Genomic DNA, 23,186 nt, shown 5'->3' on the forward strand with positions numbered 1-23,186 from the left:
CCCCACCCCTCTCTCAGAGTAGCTGACATAAGACCTAGCTTTGCCCCAGAATTTAAAACTTTATTCATTCCCTTTTTCTATGTCTCCTTCCTCTCTCCAACATTCTTCAGACTTCTTCAGAATAGCTATGCTGTTTTTTTTGTTTTGATCGAGCTGCTAGGGTGCTGGGGCGGATACGAAGGAAAAGGAGATAAGTGGATGCCACATACACAAGGTGGCTATCGGATCAAAAGGGCTGGCAACACATGACCCAATCCACCCAAAAAAAAAAAAAAAGGCTACACAAAGTTGCTCTTAACTGTTCCTTTAATGAGACTGAACAGTGTAAGACAAGTGTCAGAAGGGAAATAACTATGCCCAAAATCATCTTGTTCTCTAGGTAAGGTGTCATTTGAGAAAAACTCAACCCTATTTTCATAACTCCCTGAAATTACAGGCAAAAGTTAATGTGCATCTCTGGGATAATTTTACTCCAGAGGGGACTGTGTCACCAAAAATATTACAAACCTCGGGACTCTAACACGAGGAAGTTAAAAGGATGGCTAAAGTATTTTTATCCTTTTATACTTATTTTATTCCATAGTATGATTTTATGGGAATTCAAAAATCAAAAATTGTTCACTTTTATTCATGGCTTATTACACATATTTTTCCTCCACCTTTTAAAAAGTTTAGTAGTTACAAAAACAATCCTGCCAGGCTTCCCTGGTGGCACAGTGGTTAAGAATCCGCCTGCCAATGCAGGAGACAAGGGTTCGAGCCCTGCTCAGGGAAGATCCCACATGCCGCGGAGCAACTAAGCCCGTGCGCCACAACTACTCAGCCTGTGCTCTAGAGCCCGTGAGCCACAACTACTGAGCCCGAGTGCCACAACTACTGAAGCCCACGCGCCTAGAGTCCGTGCTTCACAACAAGAGAAGCCACCCAATGAGAAGCCCGAGCACCGCAACAAAGAGTAGCCGACGGACATGCTATATAAGCCATCTGTCCCATGGCTTATCACTTTGGGAAAATTCCTTCGCAGTCTTACCACTGCTCCCAGCCTCCCTCCCTCTCAGCTTCAGGACCCTTCTCCGTCATGGACAAATCAGCTCTCAGCTGAACTGCCCTTCGTTTAAATCTGCATTACAGCACATATCATATGGTTTGCATTATAGTCTAAGAGGCAGTAACACATACTGTTAAGCGCAGAAGCCTCAGGAGCAAACAGGAATGGAGTACTATGACCTCAGGGAGGTATTCAACTGCCCAAAGCCTCAGTTTACTTATCTAGAAAACCTTCATAGGAATGACACAAGGATTGAATCAGGCCAGAATAGAAGTCTTAGTAGCAATGACTTACATTTATGCAGCACTGTGTGCCAAGCACTATTCTAAGTGCTTTACCTATATTAACACATTCAATCCCCACAACACTTTATGGATAAGTAAACAGGCATAGAAGGGAGTAAGTAAGTAGTCCAAGATCACATAGGAAGTAAGCAGCAGAGGTAGGAATTCAACCCAAGCAGTGTGGCCCAGAATCTATGCCTTTAACCATTATACCATATTGCTTCTAATAAGCAATTGCTTTAAATGGTAGCTATTACGGCTATTGATAAACTACCTGATTCTTTTTTTTGGTGGGGGGGGGCGGTGGGTTCGCGGGCCTCTCACTGTTGTGGCCTCTCCCGTTGCGGAGCACAGGCTCCAGATGCACAGGCTCAGCGGCTAGGCCGTGGGATCTTCCCGGACCGGGGCACGAACCCGTGTCCCCTGCATCGGCAGGTGAACTGTCAACCACTGCGCCACCAGGGAAGCCCAAACTACCTGATTCTTAATATATCTGCCTCCTTATGTAAATTGCAAGCTCCTTGAGGACAGTAAACACGCTGACTCATCCATAACAGCTGTTAGGGGCTGGCTCTGGAGGCTCACTGCAGGGGTTAGAAGCCTACCTCCCGCGGTCACTAGCTAACTCTAAAATCTTGGACAGATTGCTTAACTTTTAGAATGGCTGTAAGGATTAAATTATTTCCGACTTAGAAAGTACTTAGAAAGGTGAACGGCAGCTGTGACAATGACATACTGATATAGTTCATTATTTGATATGAGATGTGATTTACCATCTGTCTTTCCAGGATCCGGAAGAGTGCCAGAGTTCTCAACAAATATTTGCTAATCACCAACTCACCCACATTGTTTGTCTTGCTTCATGTGGGGTTCATCCTGTTTCTAAAATTACTCCTTAAAGAAAGGGCTACACCTTCAAGATAGTATCAGTAGTAATAATAGCAGCTAAATTCCACCGTAGACTTATATGCACCAGGGACTGTTCTGATTGTTTTTGTGTTTAATCATTTAATCCTCACAACGGCCCAATGTGGTCGATATTATTATCTTTACTTTTTGTGTGAGGAAACCAAAGCACAGAAAGGTTAATTCACCCAATGTCACATTAACACACAGCCCATATGTGGCAGAGTCTACATACTTAACTACTTAACACTTTGTTGTCCCTTTTGTAACTTTTTTCATATTCCACAGGATATTTAGTAGAATTCAGTATATATAAAAGTACCGGACTTCCCTGGTGGCACAGTGGTTAAGAATCCACCTGCCAATGCAGGGGACACGAGTTCAAACCCTGGTCCGCGAAGATCCCACATGCCGCGGAGCAACTAAGCCCGTGCGCCACAGCTATTGAGCCTGTGCTCTAGAGCCTGTGCGCCACAACTATTGAAGCCCAAGAGCCTAGAGCCCATGCTCCACAACAAGGGAAGCCACCGCAATGAGAAGCCCGTGCACCGCAACAAAGAGTAGCCCCCGCTCGCCGCAACTAGAGAAAGCCCAGGCGCAGTAACGAAGACCCAACGCAGCCAAAAATAATTAATTAATTAATTAAGAAACAAAAAAAAAGTACCAAAAGCACTGTTGCTTGAAAAATGTTCACTCGAAATAGCATGAATAGTAGAGAGTATTTTTTAAATGTTTGAAGTGTCTATCTAAGAAGTCATAATACTTAAAAGCCAAAGTTTCTCTTAATAGCAAATAGACTTAGTCTTTGAAAATGAGCACATCAGTTAAGCTGAATCACGAAGATGAGGTACAAGTTTTCCAGCTGTGAATGACTCAAGGGAATCGGACGTACTTCACATACTGAACATCCTATTCTGATGGGCACATAGCACAGAAATGAGGTCTCTAAAAGAAGACATAGCCCAGAGATCTGTAACAAAATCTAACCCCAAAACAAAGACTATCGATGCTTTAGGAGGCCAACATTCTTTCAACTCCCTTTCTGTTTTCAAAACACTTTACTGATACATTTCATACCTCCTTCCACAAACCTCTTTCCATAAAGTGGAACAATTACAAATTAAAGAAATTCTCCAGGATAAGTTAAGTAGAGACTCATCTAAACAAAACTGAATCAAGGCCTCATAACATTTAATAATTAAAAGGCCTCGTAAGAAAACAAACCAGTTGAACTAGTCTGATCCTTCAGCCAGTTAAATGGAAGAATGAATTTTCACAGCCCTGGGAAAATCTAGGTTTACAGGGCAAACTCTGAAGGGTTGAGCTCATTGTGGAGACATGTTCCTTTTCACTGGCTAAAGAGAAAAGGAAGTGAGCCATGCCCTAAAAAAATCACCACTAGAGACATTCCAGCCGATACTTGATAAGAACTGGGAAGGCTGCCATCAACTCATGGCTAGAAGATGGAAAATTCGGATTGGAATGCAGCTGACCAGGAGAAACCATGTTAGGTATGAATAAGATTTCCCATTAAATTACAAGTTTTCAACAAGGGGGTCATTTAAACCAGTCGCTTTCAAATGTTTCTGGTTTTTGTTTTCTGTGTTTTTTTTGCTGTGACACAGTGATAAATATATATAATACATTATATCATGACATATATTATATATCTGAGACACCCATATGCATACACGGAAACATTGAAACTGAAACAATGCTTACCCTTACTAGGCACAAAGCACTATGAAATTTTCAGTTCTATTCTACTTTGTGCTCCAAACACACTAGTTGAGACCTACTGGCTGAAAAACAGCCATTTAAACCAGCAGAGGAGATTCTGAGGGTATGTTTTATAATAGCGTTTATTCCTCCCTCAGAGTCCCGTAGCCAACTTAGGAAAGCTGCGATGGCGCATCTGCTCTTGGGACAAGTGACTTGTTCCTTGAGTGCTTGGGTAAAGGCCACCCAGAAGCTGGCTCTTCCAAGTCCAACCATTCCTCACTGTGCGGACTCCTTCTCTTTCTATCCCTTGAATGCTGGGGTTCTCCCAGGGCTCTGTTTTTGGCCTTTTTCTCTTATTACTCTGAGTGACTTGATCTACTTCCATGGCTTCAAGTTACTCAGAAATCCCATTCCCTAGGCCCCAATTCTAAATGCCCATCTACATCTAACGTATTTCCAACTGAACTGTCCCACAGATCTCAAACTCTTAAGGCCCAAAATTGTACTGTAAGTACAATCTCTCTTCCCTGTCTCCTCACCCAAATCTTTCTTTTCCAGTTTTCCTCTTCTCAAGGAATAGCACCACACACAATCCACAAATCTGTGGATCATCATTTGCAACTTCTTTTCCTACACCTCAACATCCAATGCGTTACCAGTTTTACCTTCTTAACATTCAGTGGTATGCAGGTAAATGTTTAACAGTCACCTTTCCAGGTTAAAAAAAAAAAAAAAAAGCCCTGACTTGCAGCACTTCTCTATTTCTGTGACGCAAATACCACACCAGAGCCAATTTCAAGCAACCGACTTGATGCCACTGAACATGGAATTGAAAAGAGATGGGCACTAATGGCTCCAGCACACCACCATCTAATCCTCAGAACCATTTCTTATCTCCGTGCCTACTGGCACTGTCTCCGGATTTCATCTTGCTTCTCCTCAACACAATAGAGTCTTTATTGACTTCCTGACCTTTTACTCATACCCTACCTCTCTGACATGGTCTCCAAAATACCTCTCTAAAATCCAGGTCTCATTATGCTTCTCCCCTGCCTAAACCCCTTCAGTGGTTCTCCACTGTCCACTCTTTATCTATATACATAAGGCCCTTGATAATTTGGTGCCCACTGACTCTTGGGCTTTGTCTCTTGCCACACCACAACCTATAACCTCTATTCCAATCACACCCACATACATCATATTCTAAGATATATGATACTGCTTCATGCTTCTGCACCTTTATTTTATTCCTACTCCCTAGGACAACCTTCCCTGATTCGTTCCTTGAGTAAGCCTCTTAGGATTCAGCTCAAACTCCTTCTCCAGGAAGCTTTTCCTAAACTCCTTGGTTGGTTTGATGTATCCCACTTTTAGACCTCCAGTACATTCTATCACCTCTAACACCCTTTATTGAAATTTTTTCATATCCATCTCTTCTCACTAGACATGAGTTTTGTTTTTTTTTCTTTTCTTCTTTTTTTTTTTTTTTGGCTGTGTTGGGTCTTTGTTGCTGCGCGGGCTTTCTCTAGTTGCAGCGAGCGGGGGCTACTCTTCGTTGCGGTGTGCAGGCTTCTCATTGTGGTGGCTTCTCTTGCTGCAGAGCATGGGCCTCAGTAGTTGTGGCACGCGGGCTTCAGTAGTTGTGGCTTGCAGGCTCTAGAGGGCAAGCTCAGTAGTTGTGGCACACAGGCTTAGTTGCTCCGCGGCATGTGGGATCTTCCCGGACCAGGGATTGAACCCGTGTCCCCTGCACTGGCAGGCGGACTCTTAACCACTGTGCCACCAGGGAAGTCCCTAGACATGCAGTTCTTGAAGGCAAGAACTGGATCTTATTTATGGAATACCAAGTATGTAGTATGGTGATGGGACACAGTAGTTTCTTGGTGAACAGTGACTCTTATCCCAGCAACTAGCACCCTAAGACCAGTATATACTAATTACTCAAATATTCATTGAATGAAAACATATTGGTAAGTTCTTGCCATCTGCCCAAGGCCAAAGGACTGCTAAGACACCCAACCTATACCTTCTATATTGTCAGGAAGTCCAAGATCTACTGCCATAGTCAAAGAACTTGCACTATATTTTCTTTTTTTGCTTCTTGGCCTCTGTATTAGTTTCCTGGGGCTGCCATAACAAAGGACCACATGCCTTAAACAACAAAAACTTATTTTCCTACAGCTATGGGGGCTAGACGTCTGTTACCAGGGTTACTTTCTTCTGAGGCCTCTCTCCTTGGCTTGCAGTTGGCTGTCTTCATGTTCACAAGGCATTCGCCTTCTACATGTCTCCATGTCCAATTTTTCTCTTCTTGTAAATACATCAGTCATATTGGACCAGGGGGCCACCCTAATGACCTCATTTTAACTTAGTTACCTCTTTGAAGATCCTATCTCCAAATATTGTCACATGTTGAGGTACTGGAGATTAGGACTTCAACATACAAATTTTAGGGGGACACAATTCAGTCCATAACAGCTTCCTACTAGACTGTGAGCTTCTCAAGAGGCAGGAGATATAACTTAGTCTTTTTTTCTTAGTATCTGCTAGGCATAGCAGAGTACCTGGAACACAGCAAATTCTCAGATTATTTGTGGGATACATAAATGAAGGACCTTCAAGGAGTGTAGTCCCAATCTATGGAGTGAGATCCCTTCCAAATTTGGCAGCCAGCACCAAGAAGAATATGGCTTTAGCCTTTCCCTGAAAGAAAGTTAGATACTGTCATGGTCTCCAGATAGCCCACTGCCAAACAGCCATCTATATAGCACCCAAAACTTAGTAGAATAATAAAATCCTTAAGACTAGACACCCAAAGCCAGTTGACAATACCCTCCTCCCTCCAGACTCATTCTGATACACCAGACTGACAGCATCATGCATGGATAGAGTCAGATTCAAAGTCAAGAGAAAACAAACACTTCTCTACCTAAAGAACAAGATGTAAAAGCTTAGAGAAATGGTTAAATGGACATCTGCCTTTTCCTACCCAAAAGGAAACTTCCTCCCCTTCACTGTTCTGTGTGATTTTGGTGGGCCTGTCAATTACGTAGTCTGCCTTCCCCACTATCAAGACAGACACACGACCTAATAAGTACCCCCCTCCCAGGAATTTGAATCCTAAGTGGGGTAACATGAAGACAGGAAATAACTGGAGGGAGTCAATTAAGCCAGTACCATGAAGAGTTCCTTGTTCACACATCCCTGAAACAGCCTCAGTTCCTACCTTTCCAAGACTTGATTGAACTTTCTTTGTTTCTGAGACCTACTTGATAGTCTTTCCCAAAAATGTCTTTTCCTTAAATTAGATAGTGCTTATTCTGTAGCTCTCAAAGAATCTTGACACATATAGTGGCCCCTAGAAGTGGAGTGTGGATAGTGGTGGATGTAAAATATGGAAATAAAACAGGCAGTATGGATTCCCTCATCAGTGGTTAAGAAGTTGTGTTCATCATACCTGCTATGCCAGCACAAAGCAGCCAACTACATTATTCCCTCCTATATTTTGGGACACAGTCCACATGCCTCCCCAGGCTAAATCTTTGGGAAGCTGATAGGAAAATCTCAAGATACTGGAGTGTGTGGCTACTTCTGACAGCTTTTGGTTAAGTCCAAGAAATGACTTAGGCTATCTTGGCTGAAGCTATCTGAATGCAAAGAAGAGAATTCTGCCTCATGTAGACTGGCCCTTTCTCCTGGTAGGAATCCATGATGACAGAGTCAGATCATGAAGGACTTTAAATTTGAATCAATGAATCAATGAAAATGCTAGAAAAACACAGGAAGGAAGGAAACATAGCAAAAGATAAGATTGGGATGGAGAGAATGGGGCCAAGACCGGTCCCCCAAGTACCTCCTGATATATATTCCCTCCCTGGCAAAAGAGCTAAGTGCTGGAATAAGGCCGCAGGGTAAGGAACAAGCTAGCATTGCCTTTATCCTAGAGTCAAAAAGATAGGCACCAAAATTAAGGGCTGAAGGGTGGGAAGAGAAGCAAGGCCTACTTCTAAGAGAAATCCCCGGGCTAGGGCCCAGAGGCAAACCTTGATCTACAGAGTGAAAAATGCATATAGACCAGCAGGTGTTACATTGAGTTAAGCTGCCATTGAAACCATGGAAAATAAAAACTTGTCACTGCCCCAAAATCAATCTCCAGGTATCCTAACTCATACCACCAGAATGTGAGCTGCCTGAAATAATATACCCCCATTAGGAAAATCCTTTTCAAATTTGTCCATGGAATTCATATGAAGCAAAAGAGCAGGTTCAGCCATCACAGACACATAAGGCAGTGAAGTACACCAACCGTCCGTACATGTATCTCAAATATTGAAGGAAAACAATCTAATCATGGAGCAATAATAGATAAATACAATGACCTCTGTAACATCCAAGACTATTACCAACCTAACATCCAAGTTAAGGTGTACCAGCAACTTTCTACAAAAAATCACAGGGACCACACAATTTATATGCAGACAAGGAAAAACAGGAAGAGATCGACTCTGGAAAACAGATTCTATGGTAGAAGTAAATGTAGAAAGAAATTATATTTCTTGAGCTGTACTAAGAGAATAATTTTGATTTACAAAGAGTCTAAATCAGATACTGTTTATCTCAAACTGCCTACACCCTATCAGTTTATATGCTGTGATACCTGGGAAGTTGGTTACCAAATAAAGCCATTTCAAAAGGGGCTGCTGGATAGAACTCTGCGTGATGGCCCACCTTCCTCTGTGGGAAGTGAGCTCAGATGCTGTGATGTACCATGCAGAACCACGGTATCTGCGGCAGTGGTTCCTAGAATGGTCCCTCCAGGAGCACTACTGGCATAAGGCATCCTTTTCTTACATCTTCTTGGAACTCTGTCACCCACAAGCAATACCACCTACACTGCATTTCTATTAAATGGCACAGAATCGCTCGGAAGCAGAGAAAGTGTTTCAATTTCGTATGGCTAGGATCTGCCCCTTACTTGCTTAGGGTGGGGAAATGTAATTGCCCAGACCCACTGCATTCACTCATCATTGTCATTAACTGCCCTGAGAAAAGCCATTAGAGACAAACTATAAGGAATATTTATGTTATGTGAGCAAAGGAAAGAACATAAGGTGGTGGAGTCACAGATGAGCAAGGGCTGGCTGAGAATGATTCTGCTGAAGGCATTTTAACACTGATGAACACTAGGCCATCATTTGGCTTATTAAAATAGTTCTGGGTAGTGAGAGAGAAGCTGGCACATTTTCCTGTAGATGAGATAGCCCTAGGGGTTTGAACAGCAGTTGGAACACAGCTGCCATGGCTAAAACCAAGCAAGTACAGATGTCACACCAAAGTAGAAGCAATTTCATACCATTCCACGCTGCCAAGTTTAAAATGCCAATGGAGGAAAAGTATTGAAGGAAGTCTTTAAAACAGACCAAATAACTACTTTAAATACCAATTCTGTGTGTAACTAAAATTTTTGCTGTTGAGGTCCATGAGTGACAGATACCACTGTTTAGAGAGCTCAGTCAAAAATCTCCCAGCTCGGCAAGATGAACGCAATACAAGGTGCTGTTCTTCGAGCTTGGAGCAAATTGAGTCACTATACATGACACTTTATAACTCCAAAATGTCTTTTTAAGAAAACGTCCTTCTAGGTAATCTTTTTCTCCTTCAATGGTTGTTTTCCTTATAAGTAGAGCTTATCTATCACTTCCTATGTTCTTAACTGATATACAAAAGCACATGACACCATATCACAGTACTCATTTCCCTGAGAAAGATACACCAAACCGACTTACCAAAGGCCTTCTTAGGTTCTATTAACTTCAAGGTAAAGAGTTCCTCTTTTTTTAATTCCTTTAACTTCTTAGCAACATCAAAGTGACGCCACCCAAGGATAGTTTCTCCATTGATGGCTTCAATGTGATCCCCCACACAGATTGTTTTAACTGAGTCAACTATGCTGCCATCTTTAATTCTCTGAAAGAAAATGAAGGGTAATACTTAATATAAAATAGCACTGTGTAACATTACTTATCATGCTCTTGAGACATTACATACAATATACTGACACATCAACAAGGCAGTTTAGTGTTCAGTTAAAGACAGAAGCCCAAACAACAAAGACAACCATCCTACTCCCAACCATTCTCCTTTATCATTCAGAATTCAGCTTCCATCACAGTCACCACCTCCTCTGAGTAGCTTTTCCTGACACCTCCCAGCCCACTCCAAGACTAGGTAAGGTGCCACTCTCATGTAGTACTTTCTGCTACATAAGTTGAGCTCTAAGCTAGATACTTTACATTCGCCATCTCAATTAATTTTAACAAACTTTATGAGAGTCTCATGTCTCGATCAGAAGATCAAGGAATTTGCCAAGTTCAACAAACCATACTGCAATTGTTCATTTACCTCTCAGTCTCCACTACTGAACTGTAATATCCTTGGGGACAGAGATGGTCTTCTTCACCACTGCCCTGTGCCTAGCACAACATCTGCACAGAAAAGCCCCTCCATAAATGATTGTTGAATCATTTCAACATGAGGCCCATTACATCAGAATAAAGCTTGAGCTTTTTCTACCAGCTACAGTTTTTTAAACCTTAGTTACAAATGCAAGACAAGAATTGGTAGTTAAGAATATTGATACTTGGGCTTCCCTGGTGGCGCAGTGGTTGAGAGTCCGCCTGCCAATGCAGGGGACACGGGTTCGTGCCCCGGTCCGGGAAGATCCCACATGCTGCGGAGTGGCTGGGCCGGTGAGCCATGGCCACTGAGCCTGCGCGTCCGGAGCCTCTGCTCCACAACGGGAGAGGCCACAACAGTGAGAGGCCCGCATACCGCAAAAAAAAAAAAAAAAGAATATTGATACTTAAGAGACAGGTGTGGTTACCAGTTGTGGAGCCAATGAGAAGGATGTTATACCATCACTTTTCATTCATATATTTTAGGTGAGGAGAACTTAGGACCCAAGGAGAAACATCAAATTGGTCTTTCCTAACTCTATCATAGGTATGTACAATATATCAGTAGCTCAGAGTTTCAAGATGAGGTGTAAGACTCCCTAACATAATCCTAAGAATTTCTGAAAAGATTTTAGGGACAGAAGCTCTAGAAAACTCTGCACAGGTAACAGCCCCACAGAGGATGTACAAATTCTTCAACAGTGGTGAGGAACACGGCAAAATGCAGGCCACAGTCTGCCTCGGGCATCACAAATCCTTTGTGAGAATGACAGGCTGGAAATATTAGGGGCTGCTGCTATTGTGTAACGGAAGTGTGTATATTCCCCACTCTTGCCAGGTGGAGTAACAACATCTTCTGAGGCAGCAGGGGATTGATTACTGCGTCCACGAGTTGAGAGACAAACCAATCTCAAGTACCCCAACATCTCCATAATACTGTCATAAGAAAAAACAAGTTGTAGAAGACTAACCTAGAAAGGTTGGGCATTTTTAATTTTTAAATTGTATTACAATATACCAAAACTTACAGTGGGTTTCTTTTTTACCCCCCCAATTTTAAGAACACTGATATGTTCATTGTAATAACTGTTAACAGGCTTTATGCAAATGACACAATAATGCTTATTCACACAGAGATTATTGTCATTACAGGTAGTTAATTTTAAAGGAAAAAACCCAGAAATTTCATAATCTAAGTGACAATGTTTTTTTAGTAAGTCCATATTTGACACAAAAACTAGAGAAACAAACAAGGGTAACAAACACTGTACTGAGTGGTAACAAACCACTCAGTACAACTGGAGTTTCCAAACTATCATAGAAACATAAGTGAGATTAAACAAAAGACTAGAGTTTAAAGAAACAAAGCAAAAAAACTTAATATTCTGTCATCTAACCTTTCTTAAGTCACTAGAGAATATGAAAATCTATAACTCTGACTTTCTTAATTTTTATTCTAAGGTGTTTCTTGATACATTCTGAACCTATTTTTTCCTGTGATCAACTATACCATACAAATTTCAGTTCCACATATTTTTAGTTTAAGACTTACTGTTGTAATTTTATTAAAAATAAGCACTATATAAAACTAAATGAAAGACTTTAAAGACATGTATGAATCTTACCAGTAAATTAAATGGCAGAGTAACAGAAATCTAGGGTCACCAGAGCCTATGAGTAGCCACAGGTCACAAGAAAGGTGCCCAGAGAGAGGGAGAAAAGGCAATTACCAGAAGTCAGCAGGTAGCAAGGTGAGAATCCAGGTGGGCAAGAGAAAAGTCAAAGCATATGTAATCATCAGGGCCAGTGGATAAGAATCTGGGATGAAGAGAGAGGAAAATCAATATAAGAAGCTTGGAGAAAGGCACCATAGGTGAACCAGATATAGAAGCAAAGTGGGAGACACTGATGATATATTTTGTGGGTGACCTGAGCCTTAGCTTCCTAAATAGATAGAAGAATGAGGTAGCAACTGAAACAAGTTTCTGCAATTTAATATACTTTAATAATCATACCATAACTTGATATAGATTAATAATATTGCTAAAAGTGCTACTCAGGCACAAAGGACCAGGAAGAAAAAAGAGGCATTAATTCTATATTTATATTTACTGAGTTACTTAATATCATTCTCTTAAATACTTAGAACTTTCTCTCATCTGGCTTTGGAGCTTGATGCTGCAAAATGTGAAGACAACATTAAATATTTTTGGGAAGGTAGGATTTACAATATTATTGAACTTAGAGGTTCCCAAATATTTCAGACTGTTATTATATTAACTTCTATTAATTCATCCCATATAGTTACAAAATTCTATCTTCTCATCACAAATCAGCAGAACTCTAGGGTAGCATCCCACCATCCTCAAAGTCTTAAGCATTGACTCGAGGTTGTTTGAGCCGACGCTGCCCACATGGTCAGCAACTCTGAGTCTCTGCTGCTGACCCTCCAAACACTGTCCTCAAACCTTGTTCATAATAATAAACATGCAGATAACAATTGTAAATAGCTATTTCATTTAGTCCTAACAAGCCTGGGAGGGGAAATATTTAATATTCCTTTAGTGAATGAGGAAATCAAAGCACAGTGATGACATGGCTTAACCAAAATAACACAGCTAATAAATAAGAAAACTGGTTTTCAAAGAGAGGTGGTATAATTATGAGACATCATGCTCTTTCCTCAAAACACTCCCAATCAAACAGATCTAACTAACCCAAATGTCTGGTTAAGAAAGAAAGAAAGTCACATGAATAATTCAAGATCTTCTGACTCAAGACCAGAGTTTGGGGTTGTAGTTATCCAAGATGATCTATCACCTTGATAATCATTTTACGATACGTAAGTGTATCAAATCAATACATTGTACACCTTAAATTTACACCATGTTATATGTCAACTATACCTCAATAAAGCTGGAAAAAGGTGACCTATCACCTTTGAACTTTTTTTTTTTTTTTTACAAACGCCACCCTCCTACTTTACTTTTTCTTACCTCTACTAAAGCTGTTCTTCATCTATATCATGGCCTCCAGATCTCAAATATTACCTCTTTTCTCAGATCACCACTTCTATTCTTGCTTTACATGCCTCTTCTCAGAGATCCTAGCTTCCATCCCAGAACTGCCCCCGCCCCCGCCCCCCGAGTCCCTTGATCTTGTACAATTATTAGTTCTGGATAAATAATCAAAATATTAGAAATATACGAGTACCATATTTCTCAAAGGATCATGCTCAAATGTCATTTAGTTCTAGTAAAGTAAAAGTATCCCAAATTATACAGATTTCTATAAGAAGATATTCTGAAAATGACAGTTCTGTGGTTATTTATAAGTTACTTCAATTCTAAATCAACTTAGGTTTTCATTTCTTAATTGCATAGTATAAGCCCTTATTTTTATTTTGAATCTAAAAGTATTCTCTTCTGTTAAAGGGAAAAGGAAACAACAGTTCGGAGGTCAAATCTGGCCTACCACTTGTTTTTATACGACCCATGAGTTATGAACGGTTTTACCTTTTTTAAAGGTAAAAGAATATCTGTGACATGTGAAAATTATACAAAATTCAAATTACAGTGTCCATAAATAAGATTTTACTAAAAGACATCTATGCTCATAGTTTAAGTATTGTATATAACTTCTGTGCTACAACGTTGAGTTGAATAGTTGCAACAAAGACTGTATGATCCTAAAATTTAATGAAGCTTAAAATATTCACTACCTGGCCCTTTATAGAAAATGTATGCCAACTCTGGTCTTGAACTATTTTAGGAATTTGTAGAGTTTGTTGTAAGTATACTCTGATTTTTCTGATTAAGTTATTTATATACATTTTCCTGGGAAATGTTAAGACTTGGGTACAAAAGTTATAAATGTTTAAGTCTGCTGTCTTTCCACTTGAAGAGGCTTATCGGTGAGAACCATGCGGTACTAGCAAATACATTTCTCTGCAATCGATCTCATCTCCTAATTATGTGATGATTTGTTGTTGTTGCTATTATTAAGGTATTAACTATCAATTATAAGTACTATCAAACATTTCAGAGGTGTCATCAGTTTATACCCAAATAATCCTATAAAGTAGGTGCTAATATTTCATTTGAGAGAAGGCACAGAAATGACTTTAATGACTTGTCCAAGGTCACACAGCAAGTAAATAAATGGTTGAAGCAAGACCAAAAGCAGGCCTGATTCTAAAGCCCGTGGTCCTATACACCACACTGCACTGCCTTCCTAATCATGGACTCCTTCCTCCTCACCCTTGTCTGAATCCCCACTACACTGTCCTCTTACATCAACCTTCACTGACTTGCAGCCACTGCTAAAAGCATATCAAGTACTCATTTCAGCAGCACATACACTAAAATTGGAACCATACAGAGAAGATTAGCATTGTCCCCAAACAAGGATGACATGCGAACTCTTGGAACATTACACTTTTTCTGCTTATCTTGGCAAAAAACACTGGAAGAGTGAGCCAGAAATTAACAAAATTGATTACTTTAAGGAGTGGGGAAAATGAGTAAATGGGGATCACAGAAGGTGTGACATCTCTGAATACATCTTTTATTGTAGTTTTAACTTTTGAAACCATTTTACATACTCAGAAAATTAAACCAACATGAGAGGAAAAACTCAAACTCAATTTGAAGAGAAGCAAATGGATTCAACAGTATTTCAAATGAATAAAAATCTTGGGGTTGGGGGGTTTTCCCTGGTGGCGCAGCGGTTGAGAGTCTGCCTGCCGATGTAGGGGACACGGGCTCGCACCCGGGTCTGGGAAGATCCCACATGCCGCGGAGCGGCTGGGCCCATGAGTCATGGCCGTTGAGCCTGCGCGTCCGGAGCCTGTGCTCCGCAACGGGAGAAGTCACAACAGTGAGAGGCCCGCATACCGCCAAAAAAAAATCATGGGGTGGGGGAAGGGGGGGCAAGTGAGAACCTATTCCAAGTTAACTCCTGAAGAGAATACTTTGTGTACATACATTTAAAGACAAAAATGCATAGAAATCTTGAACTCTTAATATATTTTTCAGAGTACAAATACAGCAATTCTGAAACTATTTTATGTATATTGTAGAACTAAGGAAATAAGTAAATATTTCAATAATCTTGAGAGCAAATATTTTAGTGGGGAAGCCAAGGTAGAACCTTGTGGGGCAGGATTAGAATTGGAGGCATAATTATGAAATCATAATTCCTAAAATACATGTTTTCTAACCCTTTCTGTGGTAACTGAAAGGACCTGACACTCAGGTAGCAATGAATGCATGCGACCAGCTTCAGATCTTGATTCTGAAATACCCATCCTCACTAAAAAAGAGAGCTCCTTGAAGAATGGTTGATTCCAAGCCTGGGGAAAAGAAGATAAAAGATGATCGTAGAACATCTTGTTGTACCAGAAAGGAAGGAATTGCTCAATAAAATAATGGGAGGCTGGTCAAAAGGATACAGGAGCCAGCTGAAAAGGACTCCTGCTGGACAAACCTCAGGAAACTGGAGTATCAAAATAAATGATGGTAATGGACCCACTGAATAAGAAATTGACAACTAATAAGGACCTACTGTATAGCACAGGGAACTCTACTCAATACTCTGTAATGACCTACATGGGAAAAGAATCTAAAAGAGAGTAGATTTATGTATATGTATAACTGATTCATTTTTCTGTACAGCAGAAACTAACACAACATTGTATAATCAACTATACTCCAAAAAAAATTAATTTAAAAATCATGTGTCCATTGCTAATAGATAATAAATAAGTGGAGTGCTTTATTATAATAGAACGTTTTAAAAATATATATAGGAAATGATGGAATTAGAAAGACCGCCATTTTGCAACCATTAAAGACCGAGTCAGGCAAGACTCATCAATAGATGCTAAGTGTGTGGGGTGCAACTAAGAGAACAAGATATATACATAATCTCAAAGTATCTCTCCACAAATTATTAATTACAAAGGAAAATATAACTTTGCAGTGAATAAGACTGGCAGCCACTACCTTACACAAGGGAAAAAATTAACATCATGAATAGTGAGACAAACCAATAAAATGCATCTTCTGAGGTAATACACTGAGAAGGACACAACATCACTTATCTAATTTTCCTGCCAAAAATGCATAATAACCGGTATCACAACATAAAGAGACATCAGAAAAGTCCAAATTGAGGGATATTCTATAAAAGGCTGAGGAACTATTCAAGAGTAAAGATGACTAAAAAGACATGATAACTAAATGAAATACATGATCCTGTATTGGACTTATTCCAGGAAAAAAATGCATTACTAGGACAACTGATAAAATTGCAATATGGACATTAGATTAGTTTGACAGTATTGTATCGCTGTTAGGTTTTCTGAATTTCATAATTGTACTGTAGGTATACTAAAGAGAATATCTTTGTTCTTAGAAACTATATTCTGAAGTATTACTGGATAAAGAGACATAATACATGCACTCCACTTTTTCCAATGGCTCAGGAAAAATTACATATATGTATATGTGTGTTTAAGAGAATAAAGCAAATGTGGCAAATGGTAAAACTTTTTTGAGTAAAGGGTATCGTGTGAGTTCTTTGTTATTACACTCTTTCAATAAGTCTGAAATCACGCCCTCCACAATTTTTAAAAAATCATATCAACCTTGTACACAGTATGATATTCATTTCTTTTCTAAGTTGAACTGTAAGTTGGAGGTTTGGCTTAGGCTCCACTTTCTCTTTGACACCATGTTCTCTGTCCCCACAGGGCTAGTGACTAGTAATCTGAGGCAGACACATGTCTGAAGGGGCATAAAAAAATAGAAACACAAGCTCTGGACATCAGAGGCTAAGATCTAAAAAATCCATGCGTGTTTGCAAAACTTCCAAGCCCTTCCCTTGCAAAACTTCCAAGCCCTTCCCTGCTGACATTAGAATGGCATTGCTCCATGTACCTCATGTCCTGAGCTTTCCCCAGATAATCCCACATGACTTTCCCAACTCACGGATTTTCCATTTGGTCACCCACTCAACCTTCAGCAGAGTCATATCTTTTGCAGAGCTAAAAATAGCCATTCTATCAAGTGGGAAGTTAATTAAAGTACTATTTACAGTTAAGAAGATAACTTCCCTAAGACTATTTTTTTCAATGATGACAAAGCATCAGCAAATCAAGGATCTGGACCAAAAAAAGGCATGAAACTTTACCATTAATTCTAAGCTCAGTGGGTAGGATTGCCAGCTCTGGAGTCAGATCGCTTGGATTCAAATCCTGAATTTGTCCAGCTGCATTAACTCTGGGCAAGCTGTTTAACCCTCCCAAACCTGTTTCTACATCTGTAACAGTTGATAATAGTGCCTACCCAGAGATGAACCTCACAGACATGTTGAGCAAAAGCCAGAAACAGCAGAGTACATAATATGTGATTCCACTTGCATAAAGTTCAAGAACAAGCAAAACTATGGTGATAGAGGTCAAAATAGTGGCTACCTTTGAGGGGGAAGGGTACTGACCGAGAAGGAGCACAAGGGAGCCTTCTGGGTGAGGGAAATGAAATTTCCCTTACTCTGGGTGGTGTTTACACAGATCTGTAAACATTCGTTAAAGGTGTACATCTGTTACATCTCAACAAAAAAGTAATTAAAAAGAAAACATGATACCAAATGGAACTGTTGTGAGCATTAAAAAAAAAAATCCCACCATGTGAACAGTTCCCCATATTCACAATTCCGCATCCATAGATTCAACCAACCCTGGACTGCATTACACTGTAATATTTACTATTGAAAAAAATCTGAGTGGACCCACACAGTTCAAACCTGTGTGGTTAAAGAGTCAACTGTATATGTTCAGATATTTTTGAAGAGCATTTTTTTTTTTTTTTTTTTGCAGGACGCGGGCCTCTCACTGTTGTGGCCTCTCCTGTTGCAGAGCACAGGCTCCGGACACGCAGGCTTAGCGGCCATGGCTCACGAACCTAGCCGCTCCACGGCATGTGGGATCTTCCCAGACCGGGGCACGAACCCGTGTCCCCTGCATCGGCAGGCAGACTCTCAACCACTGCACCACCAGGAAAGCCCACTGAAGAGCATTTTTTTAAAGAAAATAAGGTGGCCAAAAATATGTGCTCTTGGAAATAACACAAAATCAGTGGCAATCAGCATGGAAGTCACATGCTGACGAGCAACAGACCTACAAGATCCCATGAGGATAAGTAGGCACCAGGGCCAGGCTTTCCCTTTCAGTAAATGCTAAATTCTAGAGGAAGTTTAATCTGAAGGAAAAAAAAATCAAGGAAAGAGTAAACAAAAGAATGGTGTTGGGACTTCCCTGGTGGTGCAGTGGTTAAGAATCCGCCTGCCAATGCAGGTGACGCAGTTCGAGCCCTGGTCCGGGAAGATCCCACATGCCGCAGAGCAACTAAGCCTGCAAATGGCAACTCCTGAAGCCCCCGCTCGCCGCAACAGAGAAGCCACCACAATGAGAGGTCCGTGCAATGCAGCAAAGAGTAGCCCCTGCTCGCTGCAACACAGAAAGCCCACGTGCAGCAAAGAAGACCCAACCCAGCAAAAATGAATTAAATAAAATAAATTAATTTAAAAAAAAAGAATAGTGCCTTTGAAACATTTTTTAAAGGAAACATTACCAATCCATCCATCGCTGTCGAGTCAGCTCTCACTCCAAAGATCATTTCAAACTTTCTTTGACCTGGTAGATTTTCATATAATATAGATTATATGTTACCCTCAGTTAAGTCACACAGTTATTTTTTAAGACTTACCTTTATAAAAGCATAGCCAGCACCATTATCTGTAATGGTGAGACCAAGTGAATCCTCAGACTTATACACATTCACTTCTTTTTTGATCCCTTTCACATGGGCAAATATGAAATCTTCAAGACCTATCTGTGCTCCTAAGAGTTTTCCCATGTCAACTTTAGGTGTATTTAAAGTGCAATATAAGATCTGCAAAGAGAAAGAAATATTTTAGGTCAGTTTTCACCAGGAAAACATTCTGATCATTAGTTTATTTAATACTTGAGTGAAATAGTCCTCAATTTATGATGTAAGCAGTTATATCATTAACGTTAGGTGATATGAACTGTTTCCTATAGGCCAAGCTCTGTGTTAAGCAATTTATATCCCTTATCATATTTAATCCTCACAATAGCTTTATAAATACGTTATCATCTCTATATTACCAATAAGAAAATCGAGACTTAATGAGAGTAAGCAATTTGTCTAAGGTCACAAAGATATTACTTGTCAGAGCCAGGATTCAAGCTCAGGTCTCACCAACTTCGTAGCGGCTTACACTCCTATGTTACTTGCCATTTACAATGCTGACATCGAAGGTTGTGTTCCCAAAGGTGGGGTCATGATATGTACACCACAATGAAAACATAGGCAAGACTATTTTGGAAAATTTGCTTTTTTAAATGAGGAAGTTTTTATTTATTTTGCATTTTTGTGCTTAAGAAAGTAATTAATGGGTTTCCCTGGTGGCGCAGTGGTTGAGAGTCCGCCTGCCGATGCATGGGACACGGGTTCGTGCCCTGGTCCGGGAAGATCCCACATGCCGCGGAGCGGCTGGGCCTGTGAGCCATGGCCGCTGAGCCTGCGCGTCCGGAGCCTGTGCTCCACAACGGGAGAGGCCACAGCAGTGAGAGGCCCGCGTACCGCAAAAAAAAAAAAAAAAAAAGAAAGTAATTAATGAATGAGGTAGTAAAACAAAAATGTCTAAAACGGACCTTGACTAGTCCAATCCCTTGGCTTTTTTTAAAAAAAATAAATCTATTTATTCATTTTTGGCTGCATTGGGTCTTCGCTGCTGCACATGGGCTTTCTCTAGTTGCAGCGAGTGGGGGCTACTCTTTGTTGTGGTGCTCGGGCTTCTCACTGCAGTGGCTTCTTGTTGCGGAGCATGGGCTCTAGGCACACATGCTTCAGTAGTTGTGGCACGTGGGCTCAGTAGCCATGGCTCACAGGCTCTAGAGCACAGGCTCAGTAGCTGGGGCACACAGGCTTAGTTGCTCCCCGGCATGTGGCATCTTCCCGGATCAGGGCTCGAACCCATGTCCCCTGCGTTGGCAGGCAGATTCTTAACCACTGCGCCACCAGGGAAGTCCCAATCCCTTGGCTTTAAGAAAGGGGGAACTGAGGTCTGGAGAGGCTAATGCAACTTGATCAAATTCACTTAATGATAGAAACAGAAAGATTGAAATGGCAAGAAGTTGTGTGGAGGTTTTAAAGGGACTTCTTACGTTTACCCAGTCTTTATTTGACCTCATTTTCCTTCAAAAATACAATTCATTTTACTAAAATCTGCAATGCTACTCTTAAGTTTGCCAACTGTAATTTGGGTAATTTGTGAGGCCCAGATAAAAAATGGAAGAGGAGAAGGAGGGTTAAGAACATGCCATTGGTTTCAAGATTAAGTTCGGGACTTCCTGGGTGGCACAGTGGATAGGAATCCGCCTGCCAATGCAGGGGACACGGGTTCAAGCCCTGGTCCGGGAAGATCTCACATGTCGCAGAGCAACTAAGCCCGTGCGCCACAACTACTAAACCCGAGTGCCACAACTACTGAAGCCCATGCACCTAGAGCCCGTGCTCCTCAACAAGAGAAGCCACCGCAAGGAGCAGCCTGCGCACTGCAACGAAGAGTAGCCCCCGCTCACCGCAACTAGAGAAAGCCTGCATGCAGAAACGAAGACCCAATGCAGCCAAAAATAAATAAAATTAAATCTTAAAAAAAAAAAGACTAAGTTCAATAAATAAATATTTATTGAGTACCTTCTACATACCAAACAAAACTTTCTTTCTTTTAGTGGTAGGGGCCCTCGGCAGTGAATGCACAGAGTCCTAACCACTGGACCGCCAGGTAAATCCCTAATACAGGTTTTTTATATCAAAATGGCTAAATGAAAATTTTTACCTTTTGTTATCAAGTAACATTTACCAAAGATATAGTCAGCCTTTCCTCCATCCCTGAGACTTGCTTCAGCCCTCACTTCCAACCCTCTCCCAACCTCCCTGAGTTTCACACCATTCCTGATTCCCCTGGAACCTTGAGCTTTAATGCATCCATAAGCCTCTGGAAGCCCAGAAACTGTGCAATTACTATTTGTTAAATGGCTTTTTAAGCCCTATCAAAATATGTCTGGGGCTTCCCTGGTGGTGCAGTGGTTGAGAGTCCGCCTGCCGATGCAGGGGACACGGGTTCGTGCCCCGGTCCGGGAAGATCCCACATGCCGCAGAGCGCCTGGGCCCGTGAGCCATGGCCGCTGAGCCTGCGCGTCCAGAGCCTGTGCTCCACAACGGGAGAGGCCACAATAGTGAGAGGCCAGCGTACCGCAAGGAAAAAAAAAAAAAGTCTGAATTGGAACAGCTCTCCCTGCTCTACAGTTAGAGGTCCAGCATGGTTGGCAAATCCCTTATCAAATCCCAGAGGTATATGAAAGGTACTAGTGATAAAGACAAGGAAGAGGCCAAAGGGTACAGAAGAATTAACGCCTACAGGGAAGAACTACTGCCGCTGCCCTTTCCTCTTTACACCCAGGTCTGTAGTGAGCTGTTCTAACTGGTGGGCCTTTAACACAAAGGGTTGTTAACCTTTGTATCCCGGTGAAGACATAATATATTCGGCTTTATAGTTACTCTTTGCAAATACTCACTGGTGTTAAATTTTTATTATTCACGGGGGGCGGCGAGTCATTTAAGCCAATAATGGCTCCTATTTCTTATTCCAGTTGTGAAGTCAGTGGTATAATTAGTCCACTAACAAAAATCATTAATCATGGTTAGTCAGGGAGAGGTATATGCATAGAAAACAGCTTTTCTGGCTTCCTTTCTCAAAAAGATGGAAAGTGAGTAGAACAGTTTTCTCCTTGTCGTTTTTTCCCGTGAAAATCTGTTAATGATGCTCATAGTGGATCCCAACCACCACTAATAAGCAACTTACCAAGTAGACCTATGATCTTATTTGCAAAGCAGAAATAGAGACACAGACGTAGAGATCAAACGTTTAGATACCAACGGGGAAGGCGGCGGGGGAGGATGAATTGGGAGACTGGGATTGACATATATACACTACTGATACTATGTACAAAATAGATAACTAATGAGAACCTACTGTATAGCACAGGGAACTCTACTCAATGCTCTGTGGTGACCTAAATGGGAAGGAAATCCAAAAAAGAGGGGATATATATGTATACGTATAACCGATTCACTTTGCTGTACAGTAGAAACTAACACAACATTGTAAAGCAATTATACTCCAATAAAAATTAATTTATAAAAAAGCAACTTACCAAGTAGACAGGAAATAAAACATTAAAACATAATGATGATAAAACAGGGTAGGGGAAAAAGCCCCAAACAGGAAATCCCACACAAACTGAACTTCTAGCTACTAAGCTACTTCCTTTCTTTCAACCTTTTCACATGCTTCACTACAGAACAAATGTAAGATTTCCTGTAGATATAACCCTTTCCCACTGTGCTTCCTCCCCTGCAGAGTAACGTTCCACTCCGGGCAGCCAGAAGTTGGCAGCCAAGGCATCAGGGTTTCTTTCCTGGAAGGAGTAGAGCCATGGAATAGAGCTCCACAGAAAGTTGTGTTGAAAACCGGCAGAAATGTAATGGTCCCTGGGAGGTGGAGTAAGAGCCCTCTGTAGCAGCAGGTAACTAAAGCTCCGAGACTTCAGATCAGTTCCTCAAGGGAGGATAAAAACCTATCACTCACACGATCTCAATGCCCAGCCATCAGCAAATACAT

At 41.0% G+C, this 23,186-nt stretch overlaps 1 protein-coding gene and 1 non-coding gene across 2 annotated transcripts in view; one reads left to right on the plus strand and one right to left on the minus strand.

Annotated features, from left to right (window-relative positions):
- GIPC2 (GIPC PDZ domain containing family member 2) overlaps positions 1-23,186 on the minus strand; it is a 90,760-nt gene that overhangs the window by 39,598 nt on the left and 27,976 nt on the right. The window contains exons 2-3 of the mRNA XM_022581005.2: positions 19,184-19,369; positions 9,747-9,927 (exon numbers count right to left, since the gene is read on the minus strand). Of these exons, the coding sequence (XP_022436713.1) occupies positions 9,747-9,927; positions 19,184-19,369 (367 nt within the window). The remainder of the gene's footprint in view (positions 1-9,746; positions 9,928-19,183; positions 19,370-23,186) is intronic.
- On the plus strand, positions 14,752-14,858 carry LOC115801896 (U6 spliceosomal RNA). The gene has a single exon (XR_004022254.1). It is a non-coding gene; the product is annotated as a U6 spliceosomal RNA (small nuclear RNA).

The sequence above is a fragment of the Delphinapterus leucas genome, chromosome 1 (assembly GCF_059928025.1).
Source record: "Delphinapterus leucas isolate spDelLeu-1000000601 "Yukka" chromosome 1, BTC_Dleu_Yukka2, whole genome shotgun sequence".
Lineage (NCBI taxonomy): Eukaryota > Metazoa > Chordata > Mammalia > Artiodactyla > Monodontidae > Delphinapterus > Delphinapterus leucas.